Here is a 15,644-nt window from a genome sequence, read left to right as displayed (position 1 = left end):
ACTTTTTTTGTCAGAACAAATCCCAGCAGTGCGTTTGTGTACCTTCATCCTTATCCCCAGCATTTAGGTCCAGGATGGAGGAAAACAAGTTCAAGCCCAGCCTCCTGATAATTTATTATGTTCCTTGTGCTTAAGGGCAAAATTTAAGTTGCCAAAAGCAGATGTTTGCATGCTCTTTTTTTAGCTCTCAAAGTACTTTCTGTGTGCTTGATTGATGGACGTCCCTGTTACATTAATAGCTGGGCTTTGCAGAAAGCTGTTATTACCAGGAGAGTCTGGTGTGGGTTTCAGTTTTTCTTCTTGCATTGAAAATCCATTATTAATGTCTTTCTGAGGGGAAAAAAAAAAAAAGGTTTCAATTCAGGCATTTTGCTTTGCTTTCTCAGGCTTCTTCTCAACTGTCTTCACCAAGGTGCTTTTAAAATCAATATTACAAGTGTTCTTTATATTTTACTGGGTGGTTGAGGGTTTCTGCATCTTGCTATTGATTTCTGATTGTACTGAAGGACATGTAGGTACACACAAGTTGCTCTGTGATGGATAACTTCATATGTGTCTTTCTAATCATCACTGAATTGCCTTCTGCATGTTCCCAGTTGCTGGATGCTGCTGCTGAGCTTGGAAGGCACCAGGAGAGCTCTGAGTGCAATCCTGAGACACCAATCTTGTGGGTTCATTTAATTTGGGTTGGGTTTTCAATCAGACACAGGGGTCACGTGAGGCTTGTGGAGTCTCCTCTTTCGTGTTGTCTTTGCAGAGTTCTTCTGCCCTGGCTTCTCAGGCAGCTTCGTGTTCTGTGCTGTAGGAGCTTAACAAGTCATTGTCCTGGCTTTGTGTGGGGTCATAATGCACCTTCAGCTTCAAGCACTGACCTTGGCCCTTGGGGCAGCTCTGCTGGCTGACCTCAGCATTTCAGAGGTGCAGAGTCATTGGATCCTAGAATGGTTTGGGTTGGAAGTGGCCCTTAAATCTCACCCCATTCCACCCCTGCCTTGGCAGGGACACTTTCCACTGTCCCAGTCTGCTCCCAGCCCCAGTGTCCAGCCTGGCCTTGGGATCCAGGGGCAGCCACAGCTGCTCTGGGCACCCTGTGCCAGGGCCTGCCCACCCTCACAGGGAGCAATTTCTATTCCCAATATCCCATCCAGCCCTGCCCTCTGGCACTGGGAAGCCATTCCCTGTGTCCTGGCACTCCAGGCCCTTGTAAAAATCCAAGTCTTAATGAAGTAATACAGAAGCCCATACTGATGTAAAGTTGGATTTGCAGACAGAGGCTTTTGGAGCACATCAGCACTGATGGCACAATCTGTGTGAGAGCTTGTTGGCACCAAAGGAGCCTGTGAGGAGTGACAGGACTGTGGCCAGCATGGGTGCTCCAAAATGCTTCCACGGCTCCAGGTGGGCTGTAGCAGGGGAAGAGCTCTGTGTGTGTGGGCACAGTCCTTGCCAGTCCTGCCTGCCCTGGCACAGGGGCTGTGGCTGTGCCAGCAGGCAATCTGGAGAGGGCTGGCTGTACATGAACCTCTGCTGGCTGGGTTGGGCTCTTTGCTCCTCAGGCTTCTCCTGGACAGGCTCCTGCACCTTCAGACATGGAGGCTACACCTGGCTTCTGAGGAGCTGGTTGTTGGAGTTTGTCTGTCCGTGCTGGGGGCCAGGACAAACACTGGCACAGGAGCCGGTCCCATGTCCCCGGGAGCAGCAGGGCTCGGTGGTGGCAGTGCTGGCAGGGGACACGGCAGCCCAGCCATGCCTGCAGCCCAGCCCAGCCCTGCCTGCATCCCAGCCCTTCCTGCAGCCCAGCCCTGCCTGCAGCCCGGCCCTGTCTGCAACTCAGCCCTTCCTGCAGCCCAGCCCAGCCCTGCCTGCAGCCCGGCCCTGCCTGCAGCTCATGCAGCCCAGCCCTGCCTGCAGCCCAGCCCTGCCTGCATCCCAGCCCTGCCTGCAGCTCAGCCCTGCCTGCATCCCAGCCCAGCCCTGCCTGCAGCCCGGCCCTGCCTGCAGCTCATGCAGCCCAGCCCTGCCTGCAGCCTGGCCCTGCCTGCATCCCAGCCTAGCCCTGCCTGCAGCCCGGCAGAGCCGGGAAGGGACAGGGCTGGCATGCATAACAATAGGCAGGCTCTGACCTTGCCGCTGGAACTCACTTAGCAATTCTGTTGATGTTCTGGAAACGAAAATATAATTCAGGCCACCTTCTCCTCCAAGCTGACCCTGAGAATCTGGGAGAAGAGCTACTGAATAATTAACGGCTTTTTCCCCCCCTCTTTTTGCTGGAGTTCCTGCTCAGTGTTGCACTGTGCTCAAAAGTGTCATTAGTTCCCTTGAACTTACTGCTCCGAGTGTACTTAGCATTAATATAATTACGTAAATTGCAGTCTCATTAATCACCGGGGGCTGCAGCACATCCCTGTGGTGCTGTTTTGTGGGTGGCTTGGCTGGTGGGAACCCCCTGGCCAGGGCTGGAGGCTGTGGCTGGAGCACTCCCCTCTGCTCCTGTGCCTGGTTTGGTTGAGCTTTGTGTGATCCCTGCAGGATCTGGAGCATTTGCCAGCTCTGCCATGATTGCAGGGAGCAGCCTTGCTGCTGCAGAGGAGAAAAGGGAAAGGTGGGTTTGTCCCAAGGGGTTTGGCTGCACCACATCCCTGCTGCTGTCACTGTGATTTGGGTCTTGGGGTCCCAAAATGCAGAGCCCAGCCTCGTGGCTTTGCAGTGAACAGCCCAAGCTCTTGCACAGGGTCTGCTGCAGGGCTATTTGATGATGCTGTGTCTCCGTGGCGGGGCTCTCAGCCTTCCTGGCAATGTAAATTCTCCTGGCTGCATGCTAAAATTACACTGAGTTATTGATTTATCTTTGAGAGGATTTCCTTCCCGAGGGACATTTCTGGCTCTTGTAGTGATTTAGTTCTTCTGCAAGTGCAGAATCCGTGGCAGAGCAGAGCCACCCTCCTGCCCTCGAGCCTGCAGCTCAGGGTTGCGCTCCCTCAGGCTTTCTCTGCAAGTTGATTTCTGTTCCAAGGCTGGGACAAGGTTACATGGCTGTTATTTCTGTGTAACAACTACAAATAAAGGGGCATTTTCAACTTTCCACTGCAGAAGCTGTAAGTGTGGGACAAGCCTTTGTGCTGTGGCATCAGCATTATCTTGGGCATGTCTCAAACCCAGCCCCAAGGCTGGCATGTGGGACGTGTGGAGACATGCCAGCCTTAATACACTGGGCTCCTGGGGCCACTTTAGTTCTTCAAAGTGGGGTATGATGGGATCAGGAGCATGCTAACACTTCTCTCCTAAAGCTGCAGGGTACAGCCTCTCTTTTCTTTGCTTTCTGTTGACTCACCATGAGCATCTCTAAAAACCAGGCCAGGCAAGTTCCTGCTGGTGGTCCTGAGGAAACCAAGCCAGTTCTCTTCTCCTGTTACCAGTTTTCTCCCCTTGGCCCTGAAATCCCACCCCACTAGCTGTGGCTCGGCTGGTGAGCACCATCAGGAGAAGGACCTGACCCTTCAGGACGTGGCCAGATGTTTCAGCTACTCCGTGGCTGGAAAATGTCCAGCTCTGTGTCCTTGGGTGCCCATTTGAAGCATGTCCCTGTGGGTTCCTGTATCTAACCCCACAGTGGATTTGGCACCGATCTCAGCTACACACTGATAAAATGTGAGGCTGCTCGTGCATGTGGTGTTATAAAACAGCATCCACCAATTAGGCCCAGGGAGAACGTCAATTTATTTTCCTGTGAACCAAGTGTGGCACAGCTCCTTCTTTTCCCAGTGATCTATCTGTGAGATAAAACACATCTTTAGTGTCTATCTTAAATACTGCAGTGTTGACAAGTTCTCTTGACAGAAATTAGGCTAATGTCCCTTACGACTGCGTTAGCTGTAGAAACAAGGCTTTAAATTGAAGCTTCGCAAAGCGCTATTCCAGCACACTCTCCAAGGCATCTCCTTATTCCAGCTTTTATTACCCAAATTTGTTCTCACTGTGCCTTGGCAGCAGGCTGGCAGGCGGCTCTCTCCATCCATGCTGCTCGTCTCGCAGCCGGGAGGTGGGACCAGCACCTCCCAGAGCTGGCCTGGCCAGTGCTGGCCATGGTCCGCAGCCGAGGGCACCGGGACGGGGTGAGGGGAGCCAGCTGACACACATCGAGCAGAGGTGGGATCCAAGGCAATCAGCTGCACGCCCTGACAGCAGCACGGCGTGTCCTGAAACGCTCCCGCTGGGAGCTGGAGCTGGGAGAAGGGAGTTTGTGCCGTTCATGTCTCATCCTTGCAATTTCTGCACCGAGTTACAGACTCAGAAGCTGAGGATAGGAACAGAGTGCTGAGGCCCCTTCTTGAGCGTCCCAGGCCTCCCCTGGATGATAGTTTCCGTTTTTGCTCCTTTACCCTCCTCAAGTTGAGCACTTTTAGCCTTCAACTCCTCGTTTCAAACCACAGATTAACCATGGCCAGTTTCAACCTCCTGATTCTCACACTGGTGTTGGTCCTGATGGATTATCCCTCCTTCTTGTGTGCCTCCACATTGCCAGGTTCTTTGGTGGCCATCTCATGAGTCCCTGAGAGAGGAGGAGAGGCTCTCTGAGAGTGGCAGATGTGGGAGACACGATGGTTGATGATGTTCTGGAGGTGCTAACCTCCATCATAGTGAAGAAGCCTCTCTCAAAAGGAATTAAATGCCTAAAATTCCATAAAACTAATATAATCAATCCTCAGTTCCTTTTGTCATGTTCTCAGTTCTCCTGGTCAGCTGCCTTGTCCTTCTCTGCCTGCATCCTGCATTGATTTTCTCTGAATTAGCCAAGCCTTCAGCATCCGAGATGGGCTTTCTGGAGTAAAAAATAGACCTGAGGAATGAAAATTATTGAATGGATTGTAGCATTGGCTTGGGGATAAATAATGTAGTGAGTTGGAGAGGCATTAAAAGTGGCTTTTGTAAATAAGCTTCTCGTGGATGTTGACTTGGGGACATGGTGAAACAAAGGTCGCTGCAGTGTCTCTGCAGCCTGGTGTGCCATTTGAGAGATGAAATATCAGAGTGTGGCTGGATATCTTTGGTGTCTCTGTTTCTTCTACTCAGACCTTTGTGGGATTAACTCTCTAAACTGCTGCACTTCACGGACTTCAAGTCCAGTATCAGAAGAAAAAGTAAATCAAATGCCTCGTATTGAATCCTGAGCACATGGTTCCTGCTGCAGCCAGGGCTGTGGGAACTCTCTGCAGTGCCTGCTTGCAGAGAGTTTGCTGCCTTCTCAGCAAACCCTGGGGAGAAGGGTTTGCTGAGAAAGTGAAAACGTGTTGTGCCCACTCTACAAACGGATGACCCTTCTTCTTCCTGCCCTGTGGTTATTGTTTTCCTGGTGTTTGCTGCGGTGGCACTGCCAGGCAGAGCAGCCCTCCCAGGAGGGCGGAGCACTTGTTGGAGGAGCTTTTTGCCATGGGAAGCATTTCCCTGCAGCAGCAGCAGCAGCAGCAGCAGCAGCAGCAGCAGATACACCAGCAGATGTTGCAGCAGTGCCTCCATCAGAGGCACTGTATTTCCCTCCAGAGCCCTCCTGTGACCTCTCCTTCTCTGAGATCCCTCCTCCCCAGGCACCTCGCTGGCCTCCACCTTCTCTTCCATCACTCTGAGGCTTCCAGGGGGCCCAGGCACCTCATGGGAGGACCACGCTGTGCCCTGTGTGTGACAGCCACCCCTCCTGTCCTCGTGGTTCCCTTGCACGAGAGGGATGAGGTTTGGTGTGTGTTCAGCAGGCAGCTGGCTCAGCTCTGGGCACGAGGCTGAGCCATGTGTGCCATCATCATCATTGTCATCTTGGCTGCCAGCGAGGGCGGGTGGCAGTCACAGGGACCTGCTCTGGCACTGCCAGCCAGGGCCCTGCCTGTCCCCATGGGCTCACCTGCCCCTCCTTCCCTCTCGCTGCAGAAGCCAAGCGGATTTGGCAGGTGGATGAGGAGTGAGCCCAGCCCAGCCTCTCGGGTGCCTCTGGTTTGAATAGCAGCGTTCAGAGCACTCAGCACCAGCTGATCAGCTGGGAGAACATAAATCCCAGAGCCACAGGAGAGCCCTGGCTCAGGGAAAAGGGCCACTCACAAGCATTGCCCTGCCCAATGTCCAAATGGAATGGTGCTTTCACATCTCTAATCAAGGGTTACTTAGTGGGGAGCCCCTTCCTTGTGAGACTTTGTTCTCTGCTAGCTGTGGATTGAATCACAGGAGGAGGGATTGGATTCTGGCATCATTTTAAAAACGTTTTCATTCTGTTTGCTGAAGGGAACAAATTACAGAGAAGACCTCTCAGCACTGTGACAAAAGAGTGGCTCTAAAGCCCTTTTCAGCCAAACAAGTGTTTGAGCTGAAGGCCTGATGGATGGTGCTTAAAGATGTGGTTATTGCAGCAAGGTTGGCATTAAAAATCACAGGGTGCAAGAAAATTCTCCCAGTGTTACTGTGGGGGTGTGTCTCTCTGTAATCCTGGTGTGAGGAGCCCTTAACACCCTGAATCCACCCAGTGAGCTCTGTGGCATCAGCCACAGGAGAGCAGTAGCACAGCAAGCACCAGTGGGTTGCTTCTCTCTTGCTAAATGTGAAACTGCAACGGGATCAAGCCCTTTTGGGGTGGCATCTCTGCCTGTGGCAGGAGGGCCGAGGCTGGATGATCTCTAAGGTCCATTCCAACCCAAACCATTCCATAATTCTTTCCCTGCCCCTGTTCAAGTGGGGTTCAAGTCCAGCAGAAAGTAGTGCTGCTGCTTTGGGAGCTGTGAAGAGCCTGGGCAGGAACAGAGCTGCTGTTGGGATGTATCAGAACAGGATGGCTTTGGGGCTTTCCCAGGAATGCCTTTGCTGCCAGCAGCAGTGCTGGGTGTTGAACAGGGGCCAGATTTACCCTTGGCAAGCTTGAAAGCATTTCAGATGGCTTCTGTCCCTGCTCCACTGCAGCACGAAACAAAATCAGTGTTGGAGAAGATGTTGTACTTAGACATCACTGTTTTGACAGGTTGATTTCCAGGATGTTTATTAACATATCTTGGAATGTCACAGAAGGGTTTGTCAGGTAAACTGACCAACTGAAGTTCTTCCATGAGATTTCCTTGGTTTTGTTGAGGTGCTTTGAACTCTTCATTCAGTCTGTCAACAGTTCATCCCATTCAGGCCTTTCTGGAAGAGCCTCTGTGAGGCGGCTGGGGGATCAGGCCCTGCCTGCTCCCTGTGAGTCTGGGTGCCCTGGGAGGCAGAAGGAAGCAGCAGTGCCAATTGTTTGCTCATGCTCTAAGGACAAAACTCCTCTCTTAGGGTTTCCTCTGCAATCCTGGAAGAGAAGGACATCTCTGTCCTTGTCATCCCTCTGGGCAATGATCAAACATAACAGCAGCATGAAACCAGACTGGCACCACCAGGGCTGGTCACTCACAGGCAGAGGCTGCCCCAAGCTGGGCAGTGCCTGGGAGAGGTGGCACCATGGCACTGGGCATGGTGCATCACCCCAGGGGTTCATCCTGCATCCCATCCCCTGCAGAGCTCATGCTTAAGGGACACTTTATGAACATGGACAGCAGACAGTGATTTTATAGAAGAGTTTTGTCTGTAATTAATTGCAGTAGGTAGCAGAGCCCCTGCTGTCACTGGTTACCTGAGGAATTGACAGGCAGTGGCCAGGCTGGTGTTTCTCTGAGGAGATGCTGCACTCAACAGGCAGCTGTGGCTTCCCAGCAGTACAGTGGAAGGAAGAGCTGCCCAGGGAGTGGATTTGTAAAGTATTTCATCCAGCGTCACAGGAGTTTGTACTTGGGATGTGCACACAGATGTCTGAGCTTCCTCCCTGCCCGAGGTGGGGAATGCTGGGGGTGCTAGGGCAGCTGCTGGGGGAGCTTCCAGGCCTGGTGCTCTGAAACATCTCCACCAGCTATCAAGAGGAGGTGACATAGAAAATATTAATGACATTTTCCAGTGGCACTTAATTGGGAGGAGCAGTGAGTGTCAGACAGTGAACTAATGCAAAAGGCTATAGCTGATTGAAAAAGGGACAGAGAAAGAAATAAAATGAGATTCAGGCTCTGGGCTTCTTCTTCCCATCAGTAATCCATGTCTTTCTTACCTGTGCCTGCTACATGTCTTTCTTTTGTGTGTAAAAGTATTCTGTTTTGAAGTAACAAACAATCTGGAGAGTGGTAGGACTTGCCTTTGTAGGAAAGAAAGGAAAAAAACCAGAGTCAGGCTTTGCTACTTCCTTGCTCAGCAGCTCTAACCAGAGTCTGGGTGTGAGCTGAGCCCCTCAGACTGGGCCTGGCTCCTCTGTTTTCCTCTGAGCACCCTGGTGTGGGACATCCCATCCATCCGGGCACAGCTGGAGGCAGGCACAGTGTCCCCTGTGTGTCACCAGCACAGGATGCCCTGGCCTCAGCCAGTTCCCCAGCATGGCACTGGTGGCTCCTGGAGCTGGGGATGCAGCTGTGGGGAGCTCTGCTGCTCCCTGGGATTTGTCTCCTGGTAGTTTTTAGTCGTTATTTTATTAATGGAGAGGTGCGGTGCCACCAGATAAGTTATTATGGATGCTCTGGCAGTGTGATTATTTCAGTTCTGCAGCACTGCCGGTGTGTTTTGCTGGAACATTCACATATTGATTCCAGATTCCTTTGTTGCCTGTACTAGAAAGAAAGTCCCTTTTCCCTCACTCCCTGCGTGGAGAGAAACAAAGAGTAAAGGAAGGTAGATGTTATCTGAGGCTTGCTCACATACCAAGGTAATTTTTGAGAGCTGCAGAGCCACTTACGGACTCATAACTGGGGCTTGTTTTCAAACCCTTGATAGATTTTTGAATTCTCTACCAATGCCAAACAAGGATGCTCACTTGGGGATAAGCTGGGGACCTGCCTCAGCGAGCTGGATCACCCTTGTTCTGCTTGCCCCAGCTGCCACGGGGACAGGGTGGTGCTGCAGGGGGACAGTCTCGTGTCCCTCTTGGGCTCCTCTTGGTGGGCAGTCAGTGGCTGGGAGCTTTGTCCAAGGGGTGGGGACGGGACGGGACGGGACGGGACGGGACGGGACGGGACGGGATGGGATGAGATGGGCCCCGTCCCCATGCTGGAACACAAACTCACCTGTGGAATATGGAATAATGTGCTGGAAAGGAGCTGGGCAGGATGAGAGCTTTCTTCTTTAGTGAGGAGACACAGCTGGTCATTTGATTGGTCTAGAAGAAGAGAGATGGGGTTCTTTGGATATCACTGTGTGCTGCATATTCCACACAGCAGCCCTCTGCTTTTAGTAATGTGGTGCACAACGTACCTGATCCTCCTGGTGGAAGCATGTCCTGTTTTCCATTTGTTTATTAATTTATCATCTTGTTTTTAGACTCTGCAAAGCTTGATATTGGTATAGAGCCTGGGAAACGTGCACAGAGCAGAGTAACAGATAGTTGTGATTTGGTTACAAGGCAATAATTTAAGTGGACAGGTTTAGCTGATAACATAAAGCACATGAGAGAAATCGCTTTGGTTTATAAATGTCAGCAGAGCCCCTGCAAGGGAGCTGCTGCCTGGTGCTGCTGCTCCAGCCAATATATTATAAGGAGATATAAACAGATGTCTGAAAAAATCTGGCTGACCAAGATTAAAAGAATGGGGCTATAAATTAAAGTCTTCCTCGGCGTCTCTTTAAGCAACTTTATGGACAGAGTGCATCCAGTGAAACAGTGCTAATGCTCAGAGGGACCTCCAGGTGCTTTGGGCTGCAGAGGCAGCACCCAGGGGTGGGGACAGCTTGTGGGGACAGCAGTGTCAGTCAGAGCTGGCATGGGAGACCAAAGCCTGTCCTGGTGCTTCTGCAGCTGATAAAGGGATTAAATCAGGAACAGGAATAACACCATCCCTGCAGTGTTGCCACAGGATCAGTGTCTCCTGCTTGGAAAATAAATGCTGTCGCTCTGCTTTGACATTTATTCCCAATAAAGACCTTGTCATTTGTGCAGTGACAAGGGTTTTATCCTCTGGGTACTTTACCTGTTGGACACTGTCTTTTTGGCTGCAAGGCAGCTGAGTGAATGAGGTACACGTGGGTGACACGTTCCCAGCAGAGGCACTGGGAGCTCTGCTCAAACCCTGAGGCTTTCTCTCAATCCATCATCCCAAGGCAATGCAATAACACCTATTCAAACTGAGAGCAGGTTCAGATTGGATATTAGGGAGGAATTGTTCCCTGGGAGGTGGGCAGGGCCTGGCACAGGTGCCCAGAGCAGCTGTGGCTGCCCCTGGATCCCTGGCAGTGCCCAAGGCCAGGTTGGACAAGGCTGGAGCAGGCTGGGACAGTGGAAGGTGCCCCTGCCATGGCAGGGGTGGCACTGGATTAGCTTTAAGGTTCCTTTCCACCCAAACCATTTGGGGATTCTGTGATCTTATTTTTAATTTATTTTAATTTATTTTTGTTGTAGTTAAAAAAATCCCAAGAGTGGGATATTTTTTAAGGGGTCCAAACAATTTGTGGGGGCAGGAGTTTGCTGCTTCCCCCTTCACAGCTGGAGCCCTTCTGGCAGGTTTGTGAGGGGATCTCACAGCTATTTCTGCTCACTTGTAGTTGATTTAGAGCTGGGAAATTAACTAGAATGGAAACTCTCCTTTCCCTTTATGAGGAGCAAGGGATGAGGTCTGGCAGCTGTAGGATTTGCAGCTCTCAGGGATGAGGGACCATTCTGTAACACATCTATGCAGTGCCTACCTGTGGATACAAATCTTTTATTTGTCTGAGGTGTCAAGGAGAAAAATGTTTTAAAATGCCTTAAATAAAAATGTGGTTTTTGTATTTTTTAATTGACTTTCATTTCCCAAGTGCACCTTAATGCAAACAATAAGTAAAAAATTAATTTCTCTTGGGAAAAAGCTATTAACAAAATGATTCTGTTTTAGCAGCATGTGAAGCTGTGTAATTGCTTACACATGTATTGCTCCAGTGTGTGCTCCCAGTTGTTGAATAGTATCAAATTATAGGAATCAAAGAGAATCAACTATTTTTAAGGGAAATGTCTAGAAGCTGCATACTGAAACATGATTAAAATTCAGGATTTCCAGCTTACTCATCGAAATCAGCAATTTTAATCACATTATGCAAGTCAACCCACCCTCAAACACATTTTTGACTTCAAAATACCCCAAACTAAATAAGACAGAAGACCTTCCTTGAACAGCTGTAACATTTTTAAGTGTCAATGTCAATATTTTTGTTGAAAACAGAGATGTTTTTCATGGTTTATTTATTAAAGCAGTGCGTTTGTCCTGCTGTGCCATGAACCTGGGCTACTGTGCTGAGCAGGGAGGGAAGTCCCTGGAGCACCGAGAGCTGCTTAAACACATTGGGGTTGTGAGTTTTGCTCTGGGGTTCGGATGCTCTTGGTTAAATCTCGTTTAGTGTGCCAAGCAGGAGCAGGAAGGGTTTGTGCCTTGGCTGATGCAGTTTCTGTGATTTGGCTGTGCTGGGTGTGCAGCTCGTGAGCACCAGGCCTGGGTTTGCTTTTATTTCCTGCTTGCTGATGTGACACATGAGTAATGCGATGGTTGACTCTCACAATTAAAAGGCAAATATCATATATATATATGTAAAGAGAAGTTTTATAGCTATGTTTTACCCCCTTGTGCTGTTATCAGGGGTGCCCTGGGTTTGGGATATTTGGGAGGGGTGGCTCGTTGCTGTGGCAGCACCTGAGCTCCAGTCAAGGTGTCAGAAGTGATCTCCAGCACTGGACAGAGCAGGAGGAGTTGATGGACACAACTTTGGGGGGATAAAGGGTTAAAAGGTGAAACCTCCATTGTGTGGATGAGCACATGGTGGGAAAATCCTCTGCTCCCAACACTAATATTTTCACTATTCAGCCTTCTGCTGTGTTTTTTATAAGGTTTAATAAACCTTTGAAACTTTTTGGAAGCGAATAGCTTTTCTCACACTGAGAATAGGAATTTGAGGGCTGGACTCCCCAGCCCCCCACCCTTCTGGAGCCTGCTCCTGTGCTTTCCTTTTGGGTGATTCCCTCAACGGGATTCCATCCACCTCCTTCCTCTCCCCTGGCAGGCAGGAGGCTGATGTGCCTGGATGCAGCTGGAGCTGTGCTGTGCTCCCTGTCAGGGCCATTCCTGGCTGTGTGACAGCCCAGAGCTGCTGCAGCCACTGCTGGGGCTGTGACTGGTGACACAGCCAGGAAAGCCTTGAGCTTTGTGGGGAGGCAGCCAGCTGCCCTGGCTGTGCCCCTGAGCACCTTGGTGTCTGCAGAGGAGGGATTGTCCTCCCGATCCCCTCCTGCCTCCTGCTCAGCACGCTTTGGCATTTCATCCTACAGCAGCTTAAAGCTCATCTCCTTCCACCTCCCTGCCGTGGGCAGGGACACCTCCCACTCCACCAGGGTCTCACTGGCTGTGCTGGCAGAGCCCTGTGCAGGTGCTGCCCGAGCCAGGGACAGAAGATGTGGTGCTGCCCTTTTCATGGAGATCCTACAAACTCCTCTCTGATCAGCACGTCCCAGCTCCACCACCAGCAAGGGGCACAGATTGATGATGGCACCAAATTCCTGCAGAGCCCAACTTCTCAGTGTGGGAGGATGCTCCCATAGATAGACAGAGATTAAAGGTCCTGTGTATCACAAGTTTAAGGAGCAGGAGGAGGTTGGGACCTGTCCATGGAAAGCACTCCAAGTGTGGAGGAGGCACATCTAGCCTGTCCTCCCCTAAAATGGGGAAATAATCACACCTGTCCTCTCACATGTCCAACCAATGCAATTTCCAGTAGGCAGGACTGATGGAGAGAAAGAGAGCCTGCCAGAAATGCAAACCTTGTTTTAGTAGGAAATCCTCCAAGATGGATTTTCCTGCATTTTCTAAATGCATTTATACCTACTGGATGACTACAGGCTTTGAAATGTTTCTGTCTGAATTGTCACAAACATCCCAGTCTTACATATGAAGTACCAGGTCCTTTGATCAGGGAAGTGTCTCTGTGGTCTTGAACAGGGAGGGATCAATCCAGTTGTTCCCGAGACCAGAGCTTTTTGTCTGGGAGTACACGTATTTATTCTACAAAATAATTACCCTTGTCTTCACTTCTCTTTGGTAGGAGATGCTCCCTGTCTCCTGCAAGCTGTTACTCTATCCCAGGTATTTTTTTAGGCAAAAGGAAGAGAGAAAGGAAAGGCTGAATAAGGAATCCTCAGGAGGGAGGAGGGTGAGCAGCTGTGGTCTGTCTGTCAATCTGTGAGCAGCTCTGTGGCTGTTCAGCTGCAGCCTCGCTGTCCTGGGCAGGCAGAATTCCTGCATTAAGAGAAGAAGAAATGCCATCAAGAAGTAGCAACCAAATCTATCCTCCTCTTCACCCCAGTGTAGGGCTGGCCATTGAGATGTGTTTGTGGTGAACTGGTGAAAACCACTCTGAATTTCCAATCTTTTCTGAATTTAAATCTGAAGCTTAATGTATTCTGTATATTTTTGTTGGCAGATAGTAGTGATCATAAATTCCTTTTAATAAAGTATTTCCACACCAGCACAGCCTTGATGTGCAGCGTACCTGGCTGTACTCTGCGGGATGCTTTGATTTCCCTCTGGCAGCTTCATTTTATTCTGTCTGCCCCAATCAGTAATAATTCCCCTTTCTCCATGAAGCCTACAAATCCACTCCGGGTGTGGAGTTTTAGTGCTCTCCTAGGACCTGGGCAAGAAGAGAGGAAGGAACCAGTGTCTGCTTGGCTCAGGGTTCCACCGGTACTGTGGATCAGAGCCAGCCTGGCAGCAGAGGGACAGCTTTGGTGGCTCCGGTGGCATTTCTGGGGAAGGAAAAGCAACACCTTAGGGGTGTTTCAGGATGGAAACGGCATCAGTAGAGAATAGCCCACTCCTCAATGTGTGGGATGAAAGTTTTCCCCCTTCCCCCAGGGAGGAGCATGTTTCTTCAGCTCCCAGTTGTCCCCAAAGCTGGAGCAATGCAGCCCTCTGAAATAACGTGACCTTTGTTTGTAGGTCAGGCTGTTCCTGCAGGGTCACACGTGCGGCTGAACCTGCAGACAGGAGAGAGAGAAGCCAAGCTCCCAGACAGAGAAAATGGGGAAAGTGACACGAGAGAAGAGAGAAGAACGAAAAGGTAGACATGCAAAGCTTTGGGTTGGGTGGGCTGTGGGATTGATGCCTTTTATGAGTGGCCAGTGTCCCTGGTGCAGTCAATTACTGCCTCTTGCTGAGACTGGGTTGCTGGGTTAGGAGCTCAGCAGCGCTGACAGCAGAGCCCTGTCCTTTGTGATCCCTTTGGGATGGCAGTGGGAGTGCCCTGAGTGCACATTCAGTGGCACCTTCATGGCTTCTCATGCCTGGACGCCGAAAGGAAATTGGCACGGTGGCTTCTCTGAATGGCATTTCGTGCTTTGAAATATCTGCAGCAAGAGGTGTGAAGTTGCTTTCTGAGCCTCTCCCTTGGCATCAGCTGTGGGGGCTGAGGGCTGGCCTGAGCCCGGTGCTGTGTCCCGCTGGGAGCAGCCCCACAGCCTCAGCTGCGCACCGGGCACTGCCAGAGGTCCTGGAGATCACCCCAGCCCTGCAGCCACCTTTGAAAAGGGGCTTTAAATGTCAGCGGGTGCTGACTTTGCCCTGGAACCCTTGGTTTAGTTCCTGTGGGGAATTTCTCGCCAGGATTGCGTGGGATTAGCCACAGCCCCCTGTGCTGGGGATGCCTGGGCAGTGTGGGGCTCTGAGGGCAGCTGGCCGGGCAGGGGCTGAGCTCGGGGCCCTGTTGGGCTCCTGGCCCCCAGCAGCAGCAGCCCCAGGGCCCAAAGCCCCCCGGCCCTGCCCAGCACAGCCTGCCCTGCCCCTGCAGCTGGCCCCCGAGTAGGGGACAGGGGCCAGTGGCCGCTGGCAGCAGCAGCAGTGGGGGCAGGCTGAGGATGCCCTGGCTTGGCTTTTGTCTCTGGAGCAATCCGGGCCCAGGGCAGTGCAAAGCAGGCTGGGGAGCAAAGCCCGGAGCCTTTGGAGGCTGCAAGCCTTAAACACCAGCCCCTGCAGCCCCCCAGATCCAGGTGCCACAGTTCCCAAGGCTGCCATGACCTTCAGAGCACGAAGGTGGATTTTGCATCCCTGTGGCCCGATGCCGGCTCTCGGGCCAGGAGTCCCCGTGGCTGCAGCAGCGAGGGTGGCTGAAGGGTTCCTGCCTGCCTGGGGGCATTGCTGCAGGGGCCAGTGCTGTCAGAGCCCCCTCTCTGCTGGGGACAGCTCTGCTCCTGGGGGCCCTGCCCTGTCCCTGCCCAGGAAGCCCAGCAGTGCCCAGTGCCAGGAGTGGTGTCAGTGGGAGCCCCTGTGCACAGGCACCCCAGCCCCGGGGTGGCCGTGCCAGCCCCCCCAGGCACCTCCAGCCCCGGGAACCCAGAACAACTGGAAACCACAACTGTGCAAACGCTGCCTGTGCCCAAAGGGATTGCAAAGAGAAGTGAGCTTTTGAAAATTAACAGGATCTCTTCTCCAAAGATCGGCAAAACCTTGGATTTACAAACATGTTTTATTGTAACAATCTTTATAACAGCAACAATCTTCAAAACATATTTACATGGGATCCTATAGCCTAACAAACTTGAAAACGTATTTACAGAAAAGCTCTATTCCAGAGAACATATTTACAAAGGGGTCACAACTGTGGCCCTC

At 51.4% G+C, this 15,644-nt stretch overlaps 1 protein-coding gene across 6 annotated transcripts in view; it reads left to right on the top strand.

Annotated features, from left to right (window-relative positions):
- The window catches only part of SIL1 (SIL1 nucleotide exchange factor), a 167,310-nt gene that overhangs the window by 35,533 nt on the left and 116,133 nt on the right, over nucleotides 1-15,644 (top strand). For all 6 annotated transcript variants that reach the window (XM_077786721.2, XM_077786720.2, XM_077786719.2 and 3 more), the window contains one exon: nucleotides 13,980-14,100. In XM_077786721.2, the coding sequence (XP_077642847.2) occupies nucleotides 13,980-14,100 (121 nt within the window). The remainder of the gene's footprint in view (nucleotides 1-13,979; nucleotides 14,101-15,644) is intronic.

The sequence above is a fragment of the Lonchura striata genome, chromosome 13, assembly GCF_050655825.1.
Source record: "Lonchura striata isolate lonStrDom1 chromosome 13, ASM5065582v1, whole genome shotgun sequence".
In the NCBI taxonomy this organism is placed as follows: Eukaryota; Metazoa; Chordata; class Aves; order Passeriformes; family Estrildidae; genus Lonchura; species Lonchura striata.
This window is presented reverse-complemented; position numbering and strand designations above follow the sequence as displayed.